Here is a 13210-nt window from a genome sequence, read left to right as displayed (position 1 = left end):
TATCCGTGAAACAAAACCAAAGATTTATTGTCTAATTGCAGCTATTGTGCTGTGTGCAGTTATGATGCATGCAGGGATTGGCAAAACACCAGAGAAGTGTTAGGAGAAGCACAACACGTAGCGGAGTGCTTTTCGACACTTCTTGAGTGTTCTGCTGATCCCCAAGTGCTTTATAACTCCACACAGCACAGCAAGCAAGTTTTTTATATCTTTTATAAAATGCAAAGGGCGCGTGCTTGCTGTGTACTCTCATAAAGCACACACTCCCAACCAATGAGAATGCAAGATTTAAAACAGTTATTTTATAAAACTATATAGTTGATAACTAAATACTGTTAAGTTTTACTTGGCTAGTAATTGATTCACTGATATAGTGCAAGCACTCTAGATGGATGTCATTCCCTTATTACTTTTTCCTTTAGGCTTCTAAAAAACCTTTCCTTTATCATTTCCTTGAGTATTGTTTCTTAAACTTTACACCAACATTATATCCTTACAACTCAAAAAAGAACCTCCCAAAAAGGTCCCAATATATAAATAACTTATTGGAATCAAAAAATTTACAATTTAATAGAGCTTGAAAACTATATATTTGCAATTAAGTGTAATCTCTAAAGTGTTTTATCATTTACAAGAGCTCTTGAAGGAACTTGAATGAAACAAATTCATCACTAGTTTAAGCAATTATTTTGTAAGTGAAATGTAATTTTCGAAAAATCTTTTCAAAATGAGATTTATTTTTCAGATTACCAAGAAATTGAAAAACCTACTTCATTTGTACAACATTCTTTTTTGTCCTTCTCTTTTCATAATCTCTAAATAATAAAGGTGGAGATACTGGCTGCAGCTCTTTCCGTCTTTGTCTGGCTTCTCTGTGTTTCTTAGAGACAGGTGGTACCCACGGCATTGGGTTAATGTAGCTGGGTGTAGGATAAGACACCCAATCATAGTAGCTCTTCAATACTCCATGTCCGCAGCTATAAGATTCTCCCTTTTGTTGACTTTTAGACTTTTTAAGCCATTCTTCAAATGCATGTTCACATTTCATCCTTTTTTCCACTTCTTTTTCTTTCTTTTTCATTTCTTCAATTTCTTTTATTTTCTTTGCCTCAAGTTCTCTTTCTCGTTTTTTTTCCAGCCATTTTTTATAAGCGACTGCTGATTTCTTTTCTATTTCCTGTTGCTTTTCTATTTCTATTCTCCGTTTTTGTTCCATTTCTGATTTCTTCTTTTGTCTTGTTTCTCTCTCCTTGTCTTGTTTTTCAACACTCCATCGTTCTACTTTTTCTTCAACTTTCTTTCTCTTTTCTTTCTCCTCCTTCTCCTTTTCCATCAATTCTCTTTTTTCCTTCCATTTCTCAATTTTCCTTTTTTCCATTTCTTCTCGTTCTTGGCGGCTTTTTTTGATCAGCCAATCTTCCCAAGGAGATAGCTGTTCTTGTTTTTCTTTCTCTTGGCTTATGTAAGTACTATTAATACTAGATGCAAAAGAGCTACACGTAGTGTTCTGACTTGTCTTTCTGCTGGGATCATGGCTGCTACGAGATGACAAACTTTTCCCACTTCTATTGCGAAGACTTATGCTTGTTAAGACCATATTCCTTGATTTTTCAGTTTCATACGATTCTTCTTCTTCATCATCGATCTCTCTTTGGTTCTCTTTTTCCGGTGTTGACGAGCGAATTCGTAATTTTTCGTTCAAAAGAGGAGAGAGTAGAGACCTTGTTGAGTTTCCAACACTGGCGAATGAATCGTCCAGATAATTGTCTGAAAATGATGGCATTTCTTCTGCGTTATAAGCCATTTTTCTTCAGGAAACAAACTACATTACTTACATGGCTGCCTGGAACTTAATTTTTGCTAAAACTGCGATCAAAAGATATAATAATTAATCGTTTTTCTGTATTTGTTTGTTGTGTTTTCAAAACAACGCTCAAAATGGCGGACAAATGGGTAAGACCGCTGTCAAAACCTCCGCGGGAGAACACAGGTAGCCCAAATACCCCCTTGTCATCAGCTTTCTATTTTTTCCTTTTAATTCGTTAAATTAAATAAACTTCTTTACCCTGTAAAACTTAAATATAAGAAGCGTTTATTTATATCATGTAGTCAAAATCTTTCATTGGGGAAAAATTGAAATGTTTTGGAGGTTTAGCTACTGGGCTCCCTGTGGAAAGCTGGGCACAAAAGTTCATTTTTGTAAAAACATGAAAAGAAGTCGTTGACAAAAATTATATTTATTTGTTATTTGTTTTTAAAAAAAATAGAGGTGTTTATTCTACCCAAACACCTCAAGGCGGCAGCAAAGATGAATATCCATCTTCCAATTCGAGCAGGATTTGCTTTTGGTTCTTGTTCTTTGATAGTACGACGAGCTTTGAAGACCAACTCCCTGGACTTGTCTGGAGCCATTGCTGCTCTTCTTGTTGGCTTTGTATTGACTTTAACCAATCTTTGCTTTTTCTCGTCTTTGCTGATATTTTTCTTGAGTTCTTCAATGCTAACTAAGTTCAGATCTGAAGTGAAACGAGAGATCGAGGACGATTTCAAGGAAGGTAAGAAAAGTAAAATGTTCTCCAGACAGCTACTAATATTTTTATTCTTTTTTTAAAAAAAACTTGACTTATTTAAGCTTACTTAAGCTTACTGTTTATTTTATCAGATCAAATTTATATTTATAGTGAAATATATCCTTTCATGACTAATTTATCTCATTGCAAACTTTATTTTGGCAGAATAGTATTTTTTTTCTTTTTATTTAGTGTTTTCGTAGTAAAACATCACAAGAAGGTCAAAGTTCACTATTTTTACTAGAACATTTCGAAAAGTGTTATTTTACTCTGTAAATTGATGTTCCGATAGGTAGGCGTAAATCTTCATAGCCATAGCCATTGTGATATTACTATGATAAGCTCATGCAAACCATTTTAACAATAGGTTTTGTCATTTTGGTTTGTTAGATCGTCCATACTAAGTTTTAAATAACAAACAACATTCGTCAAACAAAATTCGTCATCGTACGCCCACTATTGTTCAATACAACAGTAAAGCTATTCGTATGATAATTCTATAATGCGGGATATAGCTTTTGAAAGTTTTTATACGTTGTAAATATAAATTTAACATTTTCTGGAGGTTCTAGCAATTCAATGCCTTGATAATGCGTCTACTATTTGAGGAGGGCAAAGTCCAAGTCAGATGTACACGTTGGCTGTGATACCATGCATATAGTCACGTCTTTATAACCTTTGGCATATCGCATATTTTACATACATAATGTTTTCTTGTGAGTTTATTGTGAGCATTAAATAAATTTGGATATTTAAATAAATGTTTTCTATTTTTTTTCAAAACTAATTGAGATAAATGTGGCATAATATGCCAAGATTGGAATATATGATTGGCTTTTTTTTCTTTCTAAGATTCTTTTTGCATCATATTTCATTACATTCCCCTTCACCCCTACCCCAGAAATTCCAGTTTTTTTCCATACAAACTCTGTAATTTTGTTCTTTCTCTAATTCCTCCCCCACCCCTTGGAAATTCCAAATTCCTCCATTGGGGGGGGGGGGGGGGGGGTCGTTATGGATAAGTTTCTGAAACTTTCTGAAACTACACATTGCACATTGTTAAACTAATCTTGGAGAGTTTGGCACGTTTTTGACTCACCCCTACTAGCTAGCCAAGACAGAAGAGTATATTTACAACTATGAAAAACATGGATGCAAGTGCAGCTAATGTGCTGCTTCTCATCCTGCTTATTACCAATGCAACTCGGGTTCAAGTCCTGCTAGGGTTGGTGTTGTATATTAGCAAAGTTGTTTATCTCTCTTGTGCTTCAAGCGTTTTTTCCTTTAGGTTCACTGGTTTTCCTTTTCCTAGGTTTAATCTCCTTTATCTCCTTTTGCACTATAATGCGAATAAATTGGTTATTTTTAAGCCTTCTTATCAAAGCCAACATTGTATTTTTTAACTATTTCTTAAATATCCAATTTATCAAACTTATGATTAATGATATTTATATGCATTATTATTTATATATGTATACATGTATTCTGTATTTTTTTATTTTTCATAGGAGGGCAACGTAATTGGATCCAAGTCTTTTGTAATGGAGGTGTAGCCTGTCTCTTAGCAGCAGTATATTTCCTAGACAATGGGTGTGGGGAGAGACCTATTGATTATGCAAGAGACTTTGATGCTTCACTGATTGCCATGGCAATACTTGGTGCGATTGCATGTAGTTGTGGTGATACCTGGTCTTCAGAAATAGGCACAGCATTTCCAAGTAACAAACCTCGTTTAATAACTACCCTTCGTCAGGTTCCTACTGGTACAAATGGTGGCGTTACATTCATTGGGCTTCTTGCAAGTATCACTGGCGGCCTTCTTGTTGGCATTGCTTACTATGCAGTATTGGTAATGTCAATGTTCTTCAGAGGAAAATCTAATGGGTATCCACAACAATGGCCTATCATTTTAATCGGTTGTGCCGGTGGTTTTATAGGTTCCATTGTAGACTCAATACTAGGTGCAACAGTACAGTATTCAGGATATTGTTCAGTACGAAAGAAGGTAGTCAACAAACCTGCTCCAAATGCCAAGCACATTTCAGGGTGTCCACTAATACATAATCATACCGTTAACTTGGTGTCGTCTGCCGTTACCAGTGTTGCCATGTCAATATTTGGGTATTATTTATGGAAGTTTATTGATTCACAATACAGGCCATTATAGCAATGGAAAGCATCACAATCTTCATAAGTTTTGCAAAAAGAGCAGTTCTTGGATAATTTGCAACAGCATAATCATCAACACTTTGCAAAATTCTGCTCTCCAAAAGCAGTATAAAGCTCTTTATCTTGGGCATAATTTTGTTTCGTTTCAGCCAAGTGTCACTCTCTTGAGAATAAGGATCTTTGTATAAGTTGTATGCATATTCATGTATCTTCTCATACACAACTGTTAAACAAAGAAATGATACTCTAGGTAATGACACATGGTCTGAAATGGGGAAACATACCCAAACTATTAAATACTTGATATTTAACATTGATATTCGTTGGCATGCAATAGGTGATATGTGTTCCCAAAAAATTCTAAATTTGTTATTATTTTCTGCTCTCCCATTTCTTCCAATTTCTTTTACATTCTAAATTTATGTATTTTGAAAAACATTATTTTGAAAGAGGTGGTTGTCAACGACATGCCTTAACAATAAAGATACACCCTTCCTGTAATTAACAACAACCAATAGAAATCTAATCTGTGTTTAGTACGTAAAAAAGTCGTACCTTTTGGGGCTATATTCACAAGGGACTGATGAGTTATCTAAAGCAAAAATTTCATATGCCTGGCCGTGCAAATTTGGATCCAGTTCCGTGTAAACAGAACATATTTTTTATACATTTAAACAGTATGTACAGGTCAAAGTTTTTGTAAACACAGTGATAGTTTCATTTATGTAACTGAGACCCCCCATCCAGAAATGTTTTAACACCTCTTGTCTGCCAACTATATCCAGGCAATATTTATTAATAGACAATATTTACTAATATATTAGAAATTTCATACTCAAAATTATCTTGGGCGTGAAGCAAACCTTGAAATGGTATTCTTGAGGTTTTCGTGTTCCATATAGATTATACACGAGGTTTTTATTGGTTTGAAGCAAGTGTTGAAATTTTTCTTGACATTTCGTCTACGCTGTGGTAGTCTTCATCAGAATGAAAAAATGAAACCAAAAAAAACCTCGTGTACAAACCTTGAAATGCCAAAGCAAAGACACAAATTCCATTCATTCGAGGAAAAGTATGATTGATTTTGTATTTTCATGCTAGCCCAAGATTCCAAGATGTTGAGAGAGGTTTCATAGGAATAATGGCTCTTTTTTGGTGTTGCAAGGCAACTTAGGCATAATACAATTAACAGTAGCCTTTACCCAGCAAACTTAAATCCTAACCCAGACTACAATAAAGCTTGCTTACACCAAGAGAGACCTGGAAAAATGATGTTACGTGGGTAATATGCCCTAAGCTGTCACAAAACAGAAATGTTTTAAAAACAGTCATCATAATCAGGTTCTTTAAGATGTTTTAGCTCCTAGATGTTTTAGCTCTTAGATTTAACATTTTTATATTATTATTCATAAGTCAAGCAAAAATAATAAAAGGTAATATGCCTTTTCAAACAGACGATAAGAGGTGATATGCTTTTGTGACAACAAGAATGCTTCAAGGAAGGGTGATGTGTGAATAACTCGATCTGCAAGTGCTTTTCACACAATGTCAGGAAAGGATTAAAGGTTTCAAAAATGATAAATTAGTTTAAAGCGGCCTTTTCATTATGACGAAATGATGACATCATAGAAATCGTTTACCGCTTATTTTCTTGAAAACTAGACCTAAACTTTCAAAGCGACTTGCACCAGTCGATAGTATTCATCAAGGCACCTAACATATTGCAATATGAAAAAAATGTATGAGAGCGTTTTCCAAATATTACGCGATGAATATTTTCATGGACTTTTACTATTATTTCCAGCATGTCAACTTTTTACCCTCAAAATCGGGACTTTAATTTAGTGGATTCAATATTCAATATTCAATATGAATACTATCGACTGGTGCAAGTCGCTTTGAAAGTTTAGGTCTAGTTTTCGAGAAAATAAGCGGTAAACGATTTCTATGATGTCATCATTACGTCATAATGAAAAGGCCGCTTTAAACTAATTTATCATTTTTGAAACCTTTAATCCTTTCCTGACATTGTGTGAAAAGCGCTTGCAGATCGAGTTGTTCAAGACGAAGTTGTAGCCGTTTCAATGCGGCTAGGTGTGCCAGACCAAAACTACCCCGAGCCTCCTTAAATTGTTTCAAGGGATTTCCTTCAAGCAAAGGTAATGAGGTTATATGCCTTTGCAATGACATAGAATGTCGTAAGGGAATCCCCTTCAAGCAGGTGATCTTATATGCATTTGCAACAACATAAAATGTTCTGAGGGAATCCCCTTCTAGCAAGGGTGATGTGATATGCATTTGCAACAACATAAATTGTTTCAAGGGATTCCCCTTCAAGCAAATTAAAGATAATAAGGTCTTATGCCTTTGCAACGACATAAAATGTTGTAAGGGAATCCCCTTCAAGCAAAGATGATGAGGTGATATGCATTTGTGACAACATAATGTGTTCTAAGGGAATCCCCTTCATCTGAATTTTCTCTTGAAATCTCTAAGTAACCTATAAATTATCAGTAAGGGAATCCCCTTCAAAAGGGAAAGACTCAAGAAATTCCTTGGCAGGAAATTACCAGCCTTGGATCATCTCTATAGCATTTATTGGGGAATCTCCTCTTTGACAAATCTTTAGAATAATCTTTCTTTTGCAATTTTAGTTTTATAGCTGGTAATTTCTTATAACTGCATTTTTATCGTGACATTATTTACTACCATTTAATATTGAAGTTTGACCTATGTCTCATACACCGACTAGCATTTTGAAAACAGTCAATCAAAGACAGTAATAATGCTAGTCGGTGAATGAGACATACATCCAACTTTTCAGGTTGCTCTTCAACAATAATGGTTACTAGTAATAGTGGTATTTCTTAATCATTTTTAAAATGAAATATATCTTTTTTGATGTTAATTTATATTCACGTAGTGGTACTAAAATAAATGTTTTCATTTATGGAAAGGTTAGTGTCAATTACTTGAGTAAGTGGTCTCTATTGTAGTCTCATTTTGCTTTACGTCTGATCATGAGTAATGTGACACTAAGATTGAAAGATCCAAGCCCTCAACTTCATTGAAACCCTGAAACCTCCTTTAGTTTTTCTGTACATGGCTAACTTGCAGATAAAACCCTGGAAATACCTCTGGGCTGATCTAAGTCAGGGCATGGCTAACTTGCAGATAAAACCCTGGACTACCTCTGGGCTGATCTAAGTCAGGGCATAGCTAACTCATAGATCAAGTTGATTCCACAGAAAGTAGTTTCTAGTTTTATAAGAAAAATACTGAATAAGCAAGACTTTCTAACAATGTATTGCATTTACTTTATTTAATGTCTTTCAATTCATATGAAATTTGTCATTAATCATATCTCAAGATGCCTATAAGCTTGGTTTTGGCTAGCGACATAAGCATAAACAGGGACAAATGCAAGAATCCTAATTTTCTTGTGAAAACAGGCTCAATGCAAGCAAGAGGACAAACAAATTTTCCTTTTGCTTCCGTTTTTGCTTTTATCCCTTGTGAAGACAAAACTTAATTAATTCTAATTGTTAGTGTAACTGAATTAAAGCGTCAATATTTCTTGATCTTTTTATTGTTTGAAAATAAAATTTGTCAAAATTGGACCTGATGAAAATGTTATAAATATGTGCAACCATAATCATGCAGACTCTGAGTAAAAGGCAAGTTATATTACTAGAGGGACTAGTAGTGTAAATCTCATTCCATTTGCAAAACACATTTTTTTAACATTCCTATATAATCCTATATTCTTTATAAGGGACCTCCTACATTGCAACAATTAATTAATATAGACCCTTTTAGTTGTTTCCATATTTATTCTTCTCATGTGCAGCCATTGAACAAAGAAATGATAGAAAATTGTTTCATCAAAGAAAATCTTAGCTCCAGAAATGATACTCTGGGGAATGACACTTGGTCTGAAATGGCAACAAATACTCACATTTCAGGTTCACCTTTGCTCAGTCTTAGCCTCGATTGTGTACAAATGTGTATAGTAAGGAATGTACATACTACTGAGCAATATGAGTTGATTAAAATTCCATTGGTTTTGGTTGAATAGCTGAATATTTTAATGCCTGAGACTAAGGCTGTTGAGCAAAAGAGAACTCAAAACTGGAGTATTCATTGCACCAAAGCCTACAGGGTCTATTGCTTTAGTTATTGCAGAAATTATATGGTTTATCTACATGCCCTTGTACGAGTATGTTTTTTTGATTTACATCCTCCAGAGAGTAATAAAAGTATTAGTGATATGTTATTCTTAGATCTTCATTCCCCTCCCTATATAGCTATTATGTACTAGCTACTGCATAAGCCTTTTTATGTGTAAAAAAGGTGCAATATATGGTGATAAGCGTAAATCCAGCGCACACCACACGAGGTCCCAAAGGTGTCTGCTTAATACGGTACCTGCTCATAGGTTTATTTTACAATAAGTTCATGAAAATATATTTTCTGGTAAACAAAGGGTATTGTGAAATTATCTTGTTGATATCTAACTAATTCTAGCTTATTTTTTGATCAGCGTGATACGAATTTCAACAATTCTGGTGAGAAAAAAAAAATGCAATATGTAACCCGAAAAAAAAGTAATTTGTGATATAAATTTAAGGTGATGCTATTGCTATATATGAAAAGTTGAGAATAGAAAGTGGAAGAAATGTAAAAAAAATAAGGAATTATTATCTTGATCTCAGAGCTCAGTATTCAAATCTTCGACTCACATATATCTATTTTTATTATTATGAGGTTATTCAGGAACTATGAAAAATACAAAACCAAAAAAACATTTACGAGTAATCAGGGCTAAAAATAATGGCTGCTCAAGGACTGGACATGAAATTAAATTCGAAATCAAATAAAGATTATTGATTGACATTGATCAACATATGAACCACAGGTGTTGTGATTGGTCAAAAGGACCAGCCTAAGGGGTGTTTCATTAATTGGCCAGACAATTCCATTGAATTTACTGACCATTACTTTGAGCCCTGAGAGTAATGTTGGTAGTCTTGTTAGATAATTTATTAGGAGTAATCTAGGAACATTGACTTTAGCTTCTTATGTACTCACAGCCATCAATATCGAAAAATCTAAAGACTTTCATACAAAACTATGACTTTATTTATTTAGTCTACGGACAGCCCAAACTGAGACGAGTACACCAATGATGATAACAGTGCCTACAGTGTACCAGCTTGGCTCTGACAGGCGAAAGTCTAACACAGATACCTGGAAAAAAAAGTAAGCTGGCATTAATTAAGATAGAATTCTTTTTGTAACCTCTTTTTTTCTCTCCCTCTCTTTACCAGTGAAGCAGTTCCTGGGATACATTACATTTATTTAGGAATAACTATAGAATACCCCGCCAAAGCCTTTCTCAATCCTAACCCTAAACCTAACCCCAAGGTACTCGATTGTTTATTCCTACAATAAACACGTACGCGTGTAGGCAGCCCACTATGATACTTTTCCTTGCAGGGTATTCTATAGTTGTACTGTGCATTTTTATATACCCTAGCAATGGCTGCAAGAAAAATTCCTCTGTTTGTACAAGAAATCGAAAATTATGAACCATATTTCTTTATTTTCACAATAAAGTACAAAATATTATTTTATAAATACAATATTTCCGAGTTCTGAATTAAATTTTCGAGCAAAAGCCATGTCTCTGAAGCATTTAAAATTTTATTTGTGGAAGTGAAAAACGAAAGATGTATATTTTAATAGATGGGGATGACAGCAAGAAGTGTTTAAAACTGTCTGGTGGACGTGTTGAATATATTAGTAGAATAATGAAGTGCATTCGTGGTGAATGATATCAAGTGCTTAATTGAGAAGAGAACAACAATAAGTCTAAACGCGTCGAGGAAGATTATCACTGAGTGATAATAAAACCATTCATAAAAGCATTAGTTATAGCAAGGATGAAGAATGTTTCTTCTTGTGGACTTACCCAGCCACCATGTTCTGCAATCCAGCGAGCGATCCTCTCGCGGAAGATAAAATCAACTATAAACCGGATTACTCTCCTTAAAAAGCTACCACTGAAGCCTCTACGGATAACAGTTATTGCTATTTCATAGCCAAAACATAATAAGGCAATGATACGACCCCAATTTATGCCAGAACGAAACAACCTTCGAGCGACCCCGGCAAATGTTTCATACGCAGTGTCTGACGTTAGTGATAACGAATCGATCATGTCGTGAAACTGGTCTCTATATTTAGCATCTATTTCGTCTCCAACTTCTCCTAGACGTTGTCCGATTCTGTTGATGTCGTGTCGTTGAACATCGTTGAAGGATCTTAGTTCTTCTAACGCATCTGAACGAGCAGAATCAAACTGTACTTCGTCGTCTCCTCGTTCAGTTTCTTCTTGAAAACGACGATAGACAAATGTACGAAAAACCCCTTCAGTGTCTCGAACTACCTCTCGTTCTTGCTCTTCTGGGATATCAGCCGGGCTAACATCGTCCGAATTATCTCCGCCTGAAGCCATTTTTTTAAATAAGATTTTTTTGGAACGATTTTTCGATTTTACTTCTTGATGTAACGCGGGCTATGAAATGACCAGCGGGTGACTGAGTGACAGTATTACGTCATGTTAGTATCCAGGCTTACTGATGAGAAATGCGAAAAGAAAGAAAGAAAGAAAGAAAGAAAGAAGAAAGAGAAAGAAAGAAAGAAAGAAAGAAAGGAAGAAAGAAAGAAAGAAAGAAAGAATGAATGAATGAATGAATGAAAGAAAGAAAGAAAGGAAGGAAGGAAGGAAGGAAGGAAGGAAGGAAGGAAGGAACTAAGAAAGAAAGAAGGAAGAAGGAAGGAGAAGGAAGAAGGAAGAAGAACTAAGAAGGAGGAGGAAGTAAGGAAGAAGGAAGAAGGAAGGAAGGAAGGAAGGAAGGAAGGAAGGAAGGAAGGAAGGAAGAATAAAAGGAAAAGAGGAAACAAAACAGAAAGAGAAAGAAAAAATAAACAAAGAAAATAAGAGGAAAAATCGAATTTGCCATAAAAGTTTTGATGACTAAAAGCACTATAATTTCACTTTTCCAGACAAAACAGTTTTTTTCCACGGCATTAATTAAGTCAATATTAAAGCCAGGGCTTTCACTATTACCATATTGATGGTGTATCCTTGCCCTAAGGCAGTGGACAGATTTAGCCAGGTTTAAGTGCACTTTTGAGGAATACCGGCAAAGGTGCTGAAAACACAACCCGTTGCAGCCCTAGGGGGGATTTCATCTCTAAGCTTGCACTAACATATTTCTAGAAAATATCAGGCAATCATATATATTGACCAATTTGTTTTCTACAAATTTCTAAAATTGAAAAACGAAAAACGTATTCAATATTGAAGCGCTACTACGATAATAATTTTAAACTAGCTTTTTTTTTCCTTTTTTTTTTTTTTTTTTTTTGGCATTTAAAAAAGGTTTTATGTACGTTTTTTTTCTATATCCTGTGCCCAAACTGCTTATTCCTAATGCTAGAAGTGGAAGTCTTAGCGCTTTAACGTTTTATCTCGCGCGGGATATTTCGTTCGCCATTAAAAGTGATATATACACTAGCTGGTGATAAGAGTTGTACAAAGGTTTTCACAAAAAAAAAAGAAAAAAAGAAAAAAAAACAAATAACAACTAGGAATCCGTTATGATTTCAAGCAAAACAGGTGTAATTAATCCACTGTTTCTTTAAGGTATAGTCTTAAATGTTTGGTATTATCTTCTTGGTATATACTGAAACAGCTATGCTCATCAATCTAAGGGGCTTCAATGAATAAAAGGAATTATTTATAATTATTATATAGATATCGATGAAATACCAGGTTTTCTCTAGTGTCGAAAACTTGATATCTTTCACCAGTGGAAGATACTATATCTTTCGCACGTGAAGATATCGCTGTTGACATAGTAACATATTTTAATAAAGAATTTTTGAGCTTTTGTTTTATTTAAGTTTCATCGATATATCTATAATAAACAGAACATTACGTGGCTGCTTGGAGATAAGAATTTTATCTTCTCGTGTTCAATTTAGATATCTCACTCGTTCGCTGCGCTCACTCGTGAGACTATATCAATTGAACACTCGAAGATAAAATTCGTATCTCCGCGCGCCCATGTAATATCCTCTATATCATCTCTATTTGATATTATTTATTTCTTATCTGTGACCATTGCATTTACGTGTAATAAAATAAACTTGAACTTGATATTTTAAATTTGACAAACACACCAATCACTGTACTTCTGCTTGGGATTCATTGATTTAACATGAAGAGTTTTTAGCAGTGGAGGGGTAGGTATAACAGGTGTAATACTTACTGGACTGTATAATAGGACACTTATAGTACTGTTTACTGACGTACGCGTGTACGTAGTGTTGAATGAATATGATAATAGAGCTAACACCTGCTTGAACATGGAAAACTAAATAGCTTCCCTATGTAAAAA

The 13210-nt window shown here is 34.6% G+C and overlaps 3 protein-coding genes across 3 annotated transcripts; 1 reads left to right on the top strand and 2 right to left on the bottom strand.

The window, feature by feature from the left end:
* On the bottom strand, positions 1 to 1939 carry LOC116290385 (uncharacterized). The gene has a single exon (XM_031697405.2). It carries the CDS (start codon positions 1802 to 1804, stop codon positions 767 to 769), a length of 1038 nt encoding a protein of 345 aa, XP_031553265.2. The 5' UTR covers positions 1805 to 1939; the 3' UTR covers positions 1 to 766.
* A 261-nt stretch (positions 1940 to 2200) lies between these two features.
* LOC116290386 (transmembrane protein 19) lies at positions 2201 to 7695 on the top strand. Its single transcript, XM_031697407.2, has 2 exons — positions 2201 to 2555; positions 4079 to 7695. Exons 1-2 carry the CDS (start codon positions 2309 to 2311, stop codon positions 4735 to 4737), a joined length of 906 nt encoding a protein of 301 aa, XP_031553267.1. The 5' UTR covers positions 2201 to 2308; the 3' UTR covers positions 4738 to 7695.
* Positions 7696 to 8032: 337 nt separating this feature from the next.
* LOC116290383 (bcl-2 homologous antagonist/killer) lies at positions 8033 to 11319 on the bottom strand. The gene is made up of 2 exons (XM_031697403.2): positions 10714 to 11319; positions 8033 to 9989 (listed from the first exon to the last, which is right to left on the bottom strand). The coding sequence occupies exons 1-2, from the start codon at positions 11257 to 11259 to the stop codon at positions 9879 to 9881; spliced, it is 657 nt and encodes a 218-aa protein (XP_031553263.2). The 5' UTR covers positions 11260 to 11319; the 3' UTR covers positions 8033 to 9878.
* Between the last annotated feature and the right edge of the window lie 1891 nt (positions 11320 to 13210).

The sequence above is a fragment of the Actinia tenebrosa genome, unplaced genomic scaffold (assembly GCF_029948245.1).
Source record: "Actinia tenebrosa isolate PJP-AT-01 unplaced genomic scaffold, QUT_ActTen_1.0 PGA_scaffold16__25_contigs__length_10494907, whole genome shotgun sequence".
Lineage (NCBI taxonomy): Eukaryota > Metazoa > Cnidaria > Anthozoa > Actiniaria > Actiniidae > Actinia > Actinia tenebrosa.
The sequence above is the reverse complement of the archived record's forward strand: the minus strand, read 5'-3'. Positions and strand labels throughout refer to the sequence as shown.

Excerpts from the sequence above, each read along its gene's own strand:
- LOC116290385 (XM_031697405.2), bottom strand. The coding sequence starts at position 1,804 with ATGGCTTATAACGCAGAAGAAATGCCATCATTTTCAGACAATTATCTG.
- LOC116290386 (XM_031697407.2), top strand. The coding sequence starts at position 2,309 with ATGAATATCCATCTTCCAATTCGAGCAGGATTTGCTTTTGGTTCTTGT. Across the intron at positions 2,556-4,078 it reads CGAGGACGATTTCAAGGAAG|GAGGGCAACGTAATTGGATC; the intron begins GTAAGAAAAGTA and ends TATTTTTCATAG.
- LOC116290383 (XM_031697403.2), bottom strand. The coding sequence starts at position 11,259 with ATGGCTTCAGGCGGAGATAATTCGGACGATGTTAGCCCGGCTGATATC. Across the intron at positions 9,990-10,713 it reads TTGCAGAACATGGTGGCTGG|GTATCTGTGTTAGACTTTCG; the intron begins GTAAGTCCACAA and ends TTTTTTTTCCAG.